The 13,872-nt window shown below is 45.0% G+C and overlaps 1 protein-coding gene across 1 annotated transcript in view; it reads left to right on the top strand.

The window, feature by feature from the left end:
* Positions 1 to 13,872, top strand: part of FAM135B (family with sequence similarity 135 member B) — a gene marked incomplete at both ends in the record, with an annotated part of 190,200 nt that overhangs the window by 163,838 nt on the left and 12,490 nt on the right. Inside the window, 4 exons of the mRNA XM_081266432.1 lie at positions 910 to 1,064; positions 6,100 to 8,086; positions 10,472 to 10,638; positions 12,982 to 13,073. Of these exons, the coding sequence (XP_081122558.1) occupies positions 910 to 1,064; positions 6,100 to 8,086; positions 10,472 to 10,638; positions 12,982 to 13,073 (2,401 nt within the window). The remainder of the gene's footprint in view (positions 1 to 909; positions 1,065 to 6,099; positions 8,087 to 10,471; positions 10,639 to 12,981; positions 13,074 to 13,872) is intronic.

Here is a 13,872-nt window from a genome sequence, read left to right as displayed (position 1 = left end):
AGCTATACAGCTGGTCTACAGGCCGATGTTCTGCACATCTACAAACGAGATGGGGGCTTCCTGGGTTCAGGCTGCTTCAAAGAGAGTCACAGACAGACAACAACTAGCAATGCAGGCCCTGCTCCCAAACTCACCAATCCCTTGAGGACTCCCTGTTCTCTCACGGAAAAGAGATTGAGTTGTTATGGAAAAAAATAGTGAAACTTTAATCTTTTTCTTTCATGAGAAAAAATAAACATTCTCTCTTTCCCCAGGGACTTAAGGAGAAGGGGATGAATATTTTGTAACATCCTAGCACTTTAATTTTAAAAAAAATGATTAATTATTAATAATAATTTCTATTGGTGGAAGGATGTTTGTGTCATGAAAAAATATGAGCATTTTAAAATCCTACATAGAGGAATGAAAAAATAGGGCTCCTGACTAGGGAAACTTACATCCTAGTCAAGGATGCCAATATACACATAGTAATAGATAAAAAGCTATTTTGGATGGTCTTCAAGTGAAACATACCACAGTATGGCTCAGATTCAAAGTGGCACAAGGTAGAGAAGCAAGGATAAAGGTTTCCTTCCAGGGCACTAACTGGAGCTCACTGGCCATTCAGAAACTCAGCCAGCATCCCTCCAGCATGGTCTTCATGACATCCCCCAAATGGCACGTGATAGACCTCTGTGTTTCACCTAATCCTACTGTTCATGACCTCTAACCCCAGCACCTGGACCAGTTCCCAAACAAAGCAGACTATGGTTCTGGGGGCTGAATAGGCGGGAGGGAAGAAAGGAAGACCGTTGATTGCCAGAGTCCACCACAGCTCTTCTTCTGAATGTCCCTGGGAGTAGGGGTGCCACAGCTCTTTCAAAGCTTCCAGTGCTCCTTGGATGCTCACACTGTCCCTGTGCTCCTCAGCATACAGATGCACAGCCAGCTGTCTCTGGACATCCGTAACTCGGAGTACCTCACCAGCATGCCCCCGCTGCCTGCAGAGTGCCTGGACATCGATGGTGACTGGAACACCCTGCCAGTCATCTTTGAGGACAGATATGTGGACTGCCCTGCAACAGGTTTGTCTTCTTTTGTCCTGGAAAGACTCAAGGCTTTCCCCGGGGTCCTGGTGGTCTCTCTGTTTCTATCCCAACAACAGTGGGGCCAAGTTAACACAGGGTTTGTTCAGCTCATCCAGGGGAACAGAATTAAAGTGGAACTAATCGAAATGACTTTATTTCAGGAACACTGATAAATCAATCTAACAAAGGAGCAATTACAGTAAAAACTCTCTCCACAGTTCTCTGGGGAAGAGTTTAACCTAGTGTCTATTTTCACCCACAGAACAAGAATCCCTCCACTCTGCTGTGCACACACCAGTGTGACTTGGAAATACAGGAAGGTCCTTTCTTATTTCAAATGTTCAATTTAAACATAAAGACACTTTTGATTGAACTTTAATGGCTTTGGGTTCAAATTCTCATCAATGCCTGCTTCATGCCATGAGTCAGGCAAAGCACTCAAGACTCATGAGTCCGTATCGTTAGGCAGCATGACTAATGATACAGATCCATGAATTAACCACTCAGAGCAGAAAGAAGAGAAAATATGTTGTCCTCATTTTTGGTATGTGTGTGTCCAGATTGGCTGGTGAGGAAGTTTGTCAATGAACTCACACATCAATGGGGAAAAGTGGAGATGGGGGGTGCACCTGGATAGCACAGTGAATGTCTGTTCTCTGACCCCTCCCTCAGCCTGAATGGAGATCCCCAAAGCTAATAGACTTGCAATCCCTTCAAGGTCCCAGAACTGCCAGGCCCACCTTATGCTCAGGTTTCAGGGCTCTATCTCCTTAATCCTGTAAATGACCTTGGGGACTCTATTTAAGGACAAAAAATGAGGCAGGAGGACTATGAGCATCTTTTAAAGACCATGTGGCTTTAAGTCAACATTCAAACCCACTCCCTGGATTCCAAAGCTCATGTCCTGCCTTGCAATCTCCCCTGGATAGTTGTTATTAGGCTCAGAATTTACATGAAGGGCAAAGGGGCTAAATTTCACATGTGCTACAATCTGAGACTTGTTGGATGTCTATAAATCTAGGTGACTTCTAAGGACAGTGCTACCTTACAAGTACATAAATCTGATTCTCAGTTGTACTATGACATCTAGTGTTACCCAGGTGTATGGCAACTGAAATGCACACCAGGCTGGAACTGGAAACATTTACACATGTGTATCTACACTGATGTGTATGTACCTGTGTGTGTGTGTGTGTATGTGTGTATTTATGCAAGTTCATCCTCCTTATTGTTACATTATCTATAGAAACTTTGAAGTTAAATGAGAAATGAACTAAGCACTCATCATCTGAGGTTCTGACATCAACATTTTCAGGGTTCATTGTGATTTATCTCCCAGTCTTTTTTCCTACACATACTGATCCATTTCCTAGTGATTATAAATCTCAGTCCCTCAACTCACATGTGCCATTTATCACATATCTTTATTTTCTACAAATCAGCTTTGCTTTATCTCCTAGCCTCCATCCTGCAGCATGGCTGGAAAGTCAACCTCAGTCTTTTAGGGTTTCCTTGGCCACCCATCGTCTCCCTCCATCTTGCCTATCAGCACCCTTGAGCCTTAAACAGCCACAAGACCTGGCTGGGGGAGAATATCTAGGAGCATCTCCCCGAGCAGGTCCCTCTAAGCTGTCCATTGTCCACACCTATGTGCTACCTTAGGACCAGCGTGTCTTTGTAGCTTCTCTAAAGTGCCTGAGGCTGGCTCCATCACACTCATCTCATCTTCCTAGAAGGACCACAGGCAGGTACCCTGCACTCGGCTGTCCCCCAGAGCTTCTTTCCACACGACCTCAAATTGATGGACACCCATCCCCTATACCAGTTGGCCAGCCTATGTCCCCATGCAAAACCCAAGGCTGGGCTTGGCCTTCTTGTTCCTTCACAGAACTTCAGCACAAAGAACTACTTCCTCTTTCCTCTAGAACTTGGGGGCCTTGTTATTTATTCCTTGTCCTGAGATTGCCAGACACATTTGCAGTCATCCTTTGGGTGTAGTGTGAAAGGGGAATTAAAGAGTTTCATTTCCATGTTAAAATAATGGCATTGGCTCATGGTTTCCCACAGCATCATGGCTTGCCTCTCTTCTGGGTACCACACACTCAGCAAATCTGTCCTTACTATCTGTTGTCCCTCCACTGCCCTCCTAGTCCCCTGCTCAAGGCCATTGAATGGTTTGCTCAAAGCCTCAAGAGTTGCACAGCCTGTCTGAATTGAGTCTTTTCCCCAACGAAGTTACCTGCATGAATTTGGGGAATGGGGTAGTGATTGTACTCCAGTGTTACTGTGAACAATGGGCAGATCCATCCACAAGACAGTTTTTAAAAAGTGGCAGGTCCTGAGTGAAGACGAATTCAAGTTTCTACTCTCATTTGTTGGTGTCTCATTCTAAATCCATTCTCATGGAATTAGAACACTTTGCCCTCTCCTTTTCTGGGTGAATTGTAAGGGTGAAGCTACATTGTTGCCATCTTTGCAACCCACTTCCTGAACCTCCTGTATCCAGTCTTAATTAATCTGTGACAAATCTGAGAAACACTTTTTATTACAAGAATCTACAACCTGTGAAGTCAAGTCTGATTCCATGTCCATTCTGGGCATGCGAGTTGATCACCCTGCAGGTCCTCTCCACCTGCCTCAACCCAGTCCCCCTTCTCTCTTCATCTTGGCTCCAACACACAGTAGTTCCTCATGTCCAGCCAAACTGCAGACCACAAAACCTCTGTCCATGATGTCCCCTGACCAGGGTGACTTACCTCCTTTTCTGAACAGGTCAATTGCATTCCCCAGAATACTGTCCACACTCAGTTCTGTTTGCTTTCATTTCCTTTTTTTAATTAACAACTCATTTTGTAGTAATTTTAGGTTCCCAGCCACAGAAGGATGAAGGAAAAGGTGTAAAGATACCCCATGTGTCCCCCGCCCTGTAGGTACATAGCACCTCCCTGTCAGCAGAACACTAGTTGGAGTCAGGACACTACACTAGCTCAGCATTATTACCGGGAGTCACTGGATACCAGGTCACTCTGGGCTTTTCTCTGGGTTTGGATAAATGTTTAAGGCCACATGTCCACCATGACAGTATCATGCCGAGAGTTTCAGTGCCCTGATTCCACATGCTCTGCTTGCATGGCCCTCCTCCTCCCCTTCCCTAGAGACCAAACATCCGTTCACTGTCCCCACAGCTTTGCTGAGTCCGTGCAGTTTCAGAAGCAAAGAACTCACTCTTTAAACAGATGCCCAGTCCCCTCTCCCTAACCAGTTGTGTATCCGGGGATTTCTCACACTGGGCATATCTGTTCCATTCGTGGTACCCAATGACCCTGAGGTGATTGTTTTGAAGCCATTATAATCGATAAGCATAGTATCATTGTCACCATATTTCTGTTCTAGTTTCCATTTGTTATACACACAGTTCATTGACCATGTCCTAGCCCCAATCCTGGCCCTGGGGCTCTAGAGAGTCACATAAGATCAACTTCCCTGGGGCAGAGACAAGATGCACAGAGAGGACATGGTGTGAGGGTGGGGGACGTGCTGCACCTCCCCTGTGTGGAAGGGATGCAGGGTTTGCAGCAGGGAGTTTGGGACTGGCTATGGGCCGAGGGAAGGCCTCAGGGGAAGGCCAGGTCCTCACAGTCTCTCCAGAGGCTTAGCTGTGTCCAGGTGAGGGCGATTTCCATTCTTTCCTTGACGGTCATAAGTTTCACGGAGACTTACCAGGTGATGAGGTCTCAAAGTCTCACACGATTTTCAAGAAGTGTCTGGATGGTTCACTCCATGACCATTTCCAGAACCAGATGAAGAATGAACGTTTTAAAAAGAGAATGAAAACCTGGGCTCCCTTTCTCTGCTTGGTCTATATGGAAACTGAGTACCATCACAGGCTTTATCAGAGCTGTGATGAGGGTAGGCAGAGAGGGACTCCTGTCCAGCTATTAATTCTTAGGAGGGGAAGAGAGAGATGAAGACCGAGAGGCAAAGAGAGACAGAGGCGAGGAGGAGGAGAGGAGGTTGAGAAAGGGAAGGGAGGGAATGCTGAGAGAGGGAATAGTGTACACTAAAGAAAAAAGAAAGAAAAAGACCATATTCGGGCCCCTTGCCACCTGCCTATGAAGCTCAACCTGGTTCTGGAAGTTTCCTATGCTATGACACACATGGGGTAATTATCCTAGTTGCAGAGTTCAAACCTGACAGCATTTTTCTGGACAAGATGGAAGTCTTCTTCCCTGTGTCTCCTTGGTTGGTGCTGTGACTCCTCACTGAGTTGCCGGCCACGTGGCTCCGCCTCCCTAGGGCACAGGAGGCCAGTACTGACACCAGGAGCTTTGAGACTCCATGGTTGTCTGGGGCCACCTCAGGAGGAAAATAGACCTTCTGGCTCCACGGATGTCCCTCCTTCTGAAAACAGGAAGCAGGAAAATGCCTCTGTGTTCCCCCGTGAGAACCATTAAACATGCTTTCATAAGTGGAAAGTGAATGAAAGCTTTGCTCAGATACTGCATCAGCACCACGCACACCCCACACAGCCAGAGTCAGGTCAGACTTCACCCTGAAGCTCGGTCCCCACAAGCTCGACTTCACCCAGGTGCACTCCCAGGCTGAGGGGCACAGGCCACCCACACTTCTACCCAAGCAACTGTGAATTCTGTGTTCCCTTGGCCCCCTCAATTTAATAATTTGTTGGAATAGGCAGAACTCAGGAAGGGACTATACTTACAATTACATTCTTATTGTAAAGAATACAAATAAGTACCAGCTGTAAACAAAAGACAAAAACACAAACATAAACAAACCCAGGGGTCCAGAGGCGGAGGTCTGCTGGTGCCAGGTAAGAAGGCCTCTCTTTGCCTGGTTGGTCCTTCGGCCAGGGCCAGACCCATCCTGGGAAATTCTAAGAATCTCCGGGAAAGTATTTTCTTAAAAAAGAAATGAAGGACTGCGAAATTATTATTATTGTTTTACACAATTAGCTATTTGAGAATAACTTGTGAACATAGATTTGCAAACTGTAATATCATTTTTTTTGTAGGACCCGATTTGAGTGTTTATCCTAATTTCAAAGTTCCAACTGTAAGTCCCTCAATGATGAATCTGAAAGAAAAAGAAGAGACCCATGTTATAAATAGGAAATCATCGTTTAGGGGAGACTTTGTCTTATCTACCAGGAAACCACCTCAAGTGGACACTAATGAGGAGGTTACTAGGTGTCCAGGGCCAGACAAGAATGTAACCACAGCAAATCATGTGGATGTGTGCTCCGAATCTCAGGTGTATCTGACAATCGGTGAATTCCAGAACAAAGCAGGTGTGCCTGAAGATGAATGTGGGTCTGGCCAAATGTCTGATGTCAGAACCCATCCACTGGCAGATGTGGACAGCCCCAGGAGGAGTCCAGGCCCAGAGGATGGACAGTCTACAGTGTTGACCTACATTGAGGTAAAATCGAGTAATCAGAACCTCCACAAAACTGAGCCCAGGGAACTCTCTAGTGAGAGTAGAAGCCCTAGGGACAGTTACAGGACAGTATCAAGTGAAGTGGTAGCGGGTGGATATCACCAAAATGCCATCTCTTCAGACAAAGCACCTATCACCGAGTTAAGTACTTCAGGAAAGGGAACAGAACCAGAGAGTCAGCCAGTGCTGCTGAGCCTGAGACTCGCCCCCACCGAGACCCCGCTAAGTGCTACTCTGACGGAGACTTTGGATCCTAGGTCTTCCTTCCAGGACCCTCCTGTGGAAGAGCAGGAGGAGCTGTCCACGCTGTCTGGGGCCATCAAGCGGTCTTCTTCCCTCATATCTGACTCAGGCATTGAGAGTGAGCCAAGCTCTGTTGCCTGGTCAGAGGCCCGAAGCAGGGCCGTGGAGTTAGCCAGCGATCGGGAAGTCCTGCACCAGCTGGTTAGAAGACATGCACTCCACAGGAACTCCCTGGAGGGTGGACACACAGAAAGCAACACCAGCTTGCCAAGTGGCATCCAGGCCTCTCTCACCTCCATCAGCTCTCTGCCTTTTGAAGAGGAGGAACGTGAGCTGGCACTCACCAAGCTGACCAAATCTGCATCTGCACCCCAAATCAGCAGCCCAGAAGACGCAACTGAAGGTGCAGACACCATGAAAAAAAAAGGAGACTTCCCTGAAGCTTCAGAAATGCGCAAGAGCGAAGGTTCCCCTGAGCATAGCTCTCAACCAAGTGGAAGGCCCAGAGCCCAGGATGCCAGGGCAGTCCAGCCCTTTGGGGAAACAGTCTCACATGCTGACAAACATCAAGACCCTGGTTACATGGACATCCCCCAAGGTAAAGAGAGCCAGGTGGAGCCTCAAGGCCACTCTCGTCTGGATGGCAGGACTGAGAACACTGCAGATAGCGAAACCAAAGGTCTTAACTTAAAAATACCACGTATCATAGCGCTTGAAAACCCCCGGATCCAGTCGTTGCATAGAGCACTCATGGAAGCCCCCAAGGGCAGGCCTAAAGACTCGCATGTGGGCAAACACATTCTCTCCAGCAGCAGTATCTCAGAAGTTGGGGAAATGTCCCACCACAAGGTGCCTGAGTTCAGCTGTACCTCAGCTTCGGATGCCACCACCCTGAATCCCGAGCACAGTGATGCGCCTGGCGCTGTGGGCCACGTGGTGTTGCCTAGAGAACCTGATGCCTTCCTAGAGGATGAACACGAAGCAGGCACTGTGTGCCGTGCTCTGACTCCCTCCATCCCTTCCCAAATTCTGAGAAACCAAGAGCTGAGGACAGGCGCTTCCGTCATGGGTCCGCCGCTGGCCTCGGCAGAGACCTTCTCTCTGGAGAGCCTCAAGACCGTGGAGGTGGTCAACTTGTCCGTGTCTTGCACTGCCACCTGTCTCCCTTTCTCATCTGTGCCCAAGGAGCCCCCTGCCAGGGCTGGGTTCTCTTCCAGACAGACCCCAGCTCCCATCACTCATCAGCCTCTGGGGTCCTTTGGAGTTGTTGCTACCCATTCCAGCAAGTTGGAGGAAGATGTCGGTGAAAGGATGTTCAGGTGAGCTTGCGGGCGGGATACCTGGCCCCACCCTTTGGATTTTTCCACAGAATTCTCAATTTCACACACACTCTTTTAAAAGTTCAGATGTTTGTTTGCTGATTTAGGTGATCAAATGCATGTCATAGAAGTAAAAGAGGTTGAATAGTGTAAGGAAGTAAAAATTACCAATAAGCCCACCTCCCAACATAACAACTGTGTAGGCTCTTCCACAGTTTACTAGGTGCCTCTCTATCCATGCAAAAGTTTAATTTATTTAATTAAAAGTTTAATCTATTTATTTAATTTATTTAATGCAAAAATTGGATTGTTCTGTCAGTTCCTGCATATGTTTTACTCAACCTAATAATATATTGGAAATCTTTCTATGTTTATAGTTCCATTTTATTTCCTCATGTTGATGTTGTCACAGTACCCCAGAATGTGAACAAAATCCTTGACAGGTAGACATTTAAATTTTGTTCAAGTTTTATTATGATGCACATCTCCCTTGTGAACACCATTGTCACTCTGTCTTTGCACATTTTGAAGGGCATTTTAAGAGCCTTTGAGGGTTGGAAATTCTTAACCAGATTGGTCTCATAAGCCTCCTTTAAGATTGTAAATTTCTTAAGTTCATGGATCCTTCTGCAACACCAGAATCCCCTCCTTCATCCTATGGAGATTTCTACTCCCATTTCCTCCTACTTATAAACTATTTATTGATAAGATATAGAGTCATTTCATCAATGTAGCTCATCTTATTTACTGTTTTGAAAAATATTATTACATATTATCTATTAAGTCCTGAGTTTTAAATTCTGTGAATATTCAACAAAATGGACACAGGTGCTTTAAAATGGGTTTATATGTATTGTTTATGCACATTTTCATACAGAGATGAAACATCTGTGTTTTTACATGCTCTAATCATTTACCTATTACTTTTCATAAACCAATGGAACTCCCAAAACATTTACTTATTTCAAGTGACCGTAGTAGCATATTGGTTGCTGACTTATTTTTCATAGGTGTCTTATATATAGGATAACTTGACATAATGGGAAAATGATTTTCCCCCCAAGTGAAACTGCACAGTCAAGTCAAATCCGAACTTTTGTTCAGTAAAGAATACTAAATACCTATCATATGACACTTGTCATCAACTCAACAAGTATGTAGCAGACATCTGATTGGGTAAACATGATGATGTGCAGAGCCACGAGGAAAAGGATCTAACTTGTCTGAGGGCAATGGCTACCAATAGAAGTGACCAGGGGAAGTGTCTTCAAGAAGACACCTGAACTGGGGGAAAATATTCCCAGGGTGATAATGATGACCGCAACAATGATGGTATGCCTGGTAGATAGTAATGCAGCTCAAACACCCCTAATATGAAAGCTCAAATCCAACATGCTCCAAAATTCAAATTTATTTATTTGTTTGTTTGTTATGAGGGATAGAAACCAGGCATTGCATGTGCTCTGTAAGTGCTCTACCCCTGAGCCACATCCTTCACCGAGACTCTTTAAGATCCCAAGCTTTTTGAGTACTGACATCATGCCTCAAATAGAAGATTCCATATCATGGAATTGTTTCATGACCCAAATTATTTAAAATATTGCACAGAACTACCTTCGGGTTTTGTGTATAGGACAGATATGAAACAATAATGAGTTTCATATTTAGACTTGGGTCCCATCCCCAAGATATCAGATTATATATATGCAAATATCCCAGAAAAAAAAAAGAAAAATCCTAAAGTCCCAAGATTTTCTGGTTCCTAGCACTACAGATGAGGGACAGACTGCCAGGAACAATAGTTGTCAACACCAAGATTCTGATGTTGGCACGCTGGTTCCTAAGTCCACGGTCTCAACCACCTAGATAGTCAGGAAACCATGCAAAGGGCATTACAGCAAAGTGGGAAGGCATTGCAGACACACAACTGCATGCAGACACATGTGAAGACAAGCCACAGAGCTTGTGTGTGAGTCTAGGGGTGGGAGTGGTGGCCGAGGATGTTGGAGAAGCAGGTGGAGGCCAGGCCATGGTGCACTTGTATGTCAAGGGAGGGACCTTTCACTCCAGGGGCATCATTTTAAAGATTGCCTAAATTCTTGGAGCTGGATAGAATCTTAGAAGTCCTATTACCTGGTTCAAAGCAGGAACCATTTGGAAATCTGTACAACTCACCCCCTTTGGTTTCCTTGGGTGGTTTCCTGCCTTCTTGTTCAGAACAAAGCTTTGCTCATCAGTACCTCCCCTGAGGTCTCATGCTCAGCATTTGCGGCTCAGCAGACACTTGGCTTAGGGATGCTTATCACTCCTACATATAGCCCAACTCATTTCCTGCTCAACATGGAATACACAGCTTGGCTTGTGATTAATTAGTGTATTCTCCAGTTTTTATCAGGCCAAAGAAAAATTTAAAAAAGAACTGAAGATTGAAGGATTTCTGTACAGTGACTTATCTGTACTAGCTTCTGATATACCATATTTCCCACCAGAGGAAGAGGAAGAAAACTTGGAAGATGGGATTCACCTGGTTGTCTGTGTCCATGGCCTGGACGGTGAGTCCCAATGTTCCCTCCTTAAAGGGCTATAGTGAATGCAATTTGTAATAGCTATGAATTCACTTAGATTGGGTATCTATTAAAATGTTCAAGTAGCCACCATGGGATGGATTACTACAGTAAGTCTAGGAAGATGTCAAGGCCCTGTTATAAAAGAAAATATCTCTGTGGCACAAGAAACCTGTTGAGGAAAAAAATACATAAATGAATGAATCCAGTGAAGGAATTAATTGAATAAATCAGTGGTACATAAAGAGAATGTTTGAGAAAATGGATAACTAATGGGATGAATATTCAAAATGAAAGAAGAAGTGGAGTGAATGAATATATGAAGTACTGGGCTGAGTACATGAGTGCAGTTCAGGAATCGATGGACCCCCAAGTTAAGACAATGGTACAAACAAAGGAAGAAATGGAATAGAACGAATAAAGGATTCCTGGAGGAGCTCGGGTCAGTGGTCAGTACCATTGCTGCCTGTTTTTTTTACTCACCTCTTACCTTTAGGGCACCTTTGTATGCCAGACACTTTGCTGAGTTCTGGGATTGGCAGGGACAAAGAATAAATTTCTCACTCATTCATTCAACATCACGCATGACAGGCGTGTACCTCTCACTTAGGCTACGTTAAGTCACGAGGAGGCAAGACTCTCAATTTCTTTGTTAAAATGAGAAATCTGGTTGGGTAATGGGCTGTTACCTTGTCGAGACCAAGCACAGGGAGCACAGGCATGCTCTAAAGGTAGAGCAGCTACATACCGTGAGAGCTGCCACTGTCAACTCTGCTATCACCTGAGTGATGGGTCATCAGGAAGACAACTGATATCTAAGCCAGGTTTCATTGGAAGGTGACTTCTGTGGTTCAGAGTGCATTGTCCAGACTCTTCAGAATTCTATGGGTTCTGTTTTTTGAAATTTGATTTGCAAGTGTATAGTTATATTGACAGAGGACTGATACGTAGATAACAGTCCTGGCTGCTTACACACCTTCCCCCAGTGCAAAAGGCCCAAGATTCCTGCTCTTGTAAGGGTTCTCAGTTTAGCACCTCATGAAATCAGATTTTCTGACAATGCTTTAAGTTTCAGAATGTTCCTTCTCCATTAATAGCTGTAGGAAAGGGGGACATTTTAATCCCTTTAATTCCTAATACTAAATATAGGTGCTTGAGACATTTATTTTTAAGGATGCATTCTTGGAATGCCAAACAAAGGTGACAGTGAGACCAAAGAGCACAAGGTTACAGACAGAAATGAAGGAAGGAATGGATAAAATTTAATCTCATAACATAAAACGCACATATTTCTCATAATAGCATGACCATTTTTGATGATGGTTCTACAGGCATGGGTATTCTGTGATAGGTCACCAAAAAGGGTGGCATCTGCGCCATCTGCGCATATCCATCCTTAAAGATGAGGGATCCTCCCAGGCCTGGGGTTCCTATGACACCCTGGGCACTGTAGCCCTCCTTTGAATCATTGGGTATTTTCATAAGGAATGATGTGAAACTATTTAAAACCTTGACCGGTGGGGTTTGTTCATGTGCAGGGCAGAGAATCTAAGTATCCAAGTGAGTAGCTCCTGGCTTTTCGCTGCATAGGCCTTACAGCTGAGGAATGGGCCAAACTTTGATTTAGAAGCAACAAGACCCCTGTGACCTGCATGAAATTTATGCCTAAAATGTATTGTTGTATAAAATCTGTTTTCCACATGACTTTGAACTCAGGAGTGCACTCCCTGTGTCTTGTGTCTCTGTTATTAGTGACAGCCTTAAAGTTCTATGTCTATTCTTCTTCTCCTGATGTGCTATTGAGCATCATGGAGATTGCTCTTCCAAGACTATGGTGCCTGAGGGAGATTCTTATTCTATTTAGACAACTCTGCCATGGTTGACCCTTTATGGGGGCTACTAACTGCCAATAAATGAGAGAGCTGGACAGTCTTTGTATTAAGCAAGGAATTCAAGTGGGGTTTGTTGGCGTCACATTGTGCCACATCAGCTATTAAGTGGCACCACTTGCAAAACATCCTGGGCAGGGATAATTTGCCAAGGAAAAAGAAGAGGTGGTGTTTCCAGCCATCCCTGCTTAGAGCATTTACAAACCACATGGTAGAAGATGAGGGGATGACTCCATTGAGGTAGGATGTCTATGAAGGAGCAGCCTCTGTGTGTGTGCAAGGGGAGGAAGAAAGGAACTTGGTTTAGTTGTTTTTATGATCTAATTAAAATATAATGGGGAAAATCTGATGGGAATGGAGGAAATGGAGGAAGGAGTTCCTTGTTCCACCTTGTGTATGATTAACTATGGGAATGGGGTGGGGGCTTATCTGTCATTTTTAGGGAACAGTGCAGACCTCCGGCTGGTAAAGACTTTCATAGAGCTGGGGCTCCCTGGAGGAAAACTGGACTTCCTCATGTCTGAAAAGAATCAGGTATGGCAACAAAAACATCAGAACTGAAGGAACAGGGTCCTGCTACAGGCACATGATGGTTTCTGAACACACAGATGGGAGAGAATCTAGCAAAAGAAAAACTGGCCAACCCTGGGACATTTGGAGAGAAAGCATGTGTTGTTCTTTGGGAGGGTTGGGAAAGAGTAAGAAATGAAAACGGGAGTCAGTTGACTTGTGCCCTTTAGCCTCACAGGGCATTCAGGTGGGTGTCAAGTATTTGGAGATCTGTATCCATGCCAGGAAGGAAGGGCATTTAATTTGCATCTGAATAACTAAAGAAGCTGTGTCCAGGCAGCTCTGCAGTACAAGTGACCTGTGAGGTCTTTACCATTTCAAGGTAGATGGAGCCTGGGCCCTAATGAGATGTGTTCATCATTGAGAACTTACTCAATCTATGACCAGAGCTGGTGCTGTCTGGAAGTGTTGTTGTTGATTGCCACCCACCATGGAACTTGAGTATCCTTTGGAGTAATAGAACTGTTTATGCCTGAAGGGTCCCATAACCACTGGGGATGGTAATTGTGCAGAGGACCACCAGCTGGCAAACCCTGGGAGGTCATGTCTCACTCCCCAACTGTTAGTGCTCAATCTGTTGCCTTTCCTTGTACCTCCTATATTCAAGGCCACACCACATGCAGGGCAAATAGGTATAGCATAAGGAAGGGTAAAGAGAACCATTACTTGAGCACTTATTATATACAGGGTATTCTGTCCCTGTTGCCTCCTTCCATCTTCACAGCAGTTTCCTTGCTTGTCAGTACCTCCCTCTGCTTTTAGA

The sequence above is a fragment of the Spermophilus citellus genome (assembly GCF_964194105.1).
Source record: "Spermophilus citellus genome assembly, chromosome: 14".
NCBI lineage: Eukaryota > Metazoa > Chordata > Mammalia > Rodentia > Sciuridae > Spermophilus > Spermophilus citellus.
This window is presented reverse-complemented; position numbering and strand designations above follow the sequence as displayed.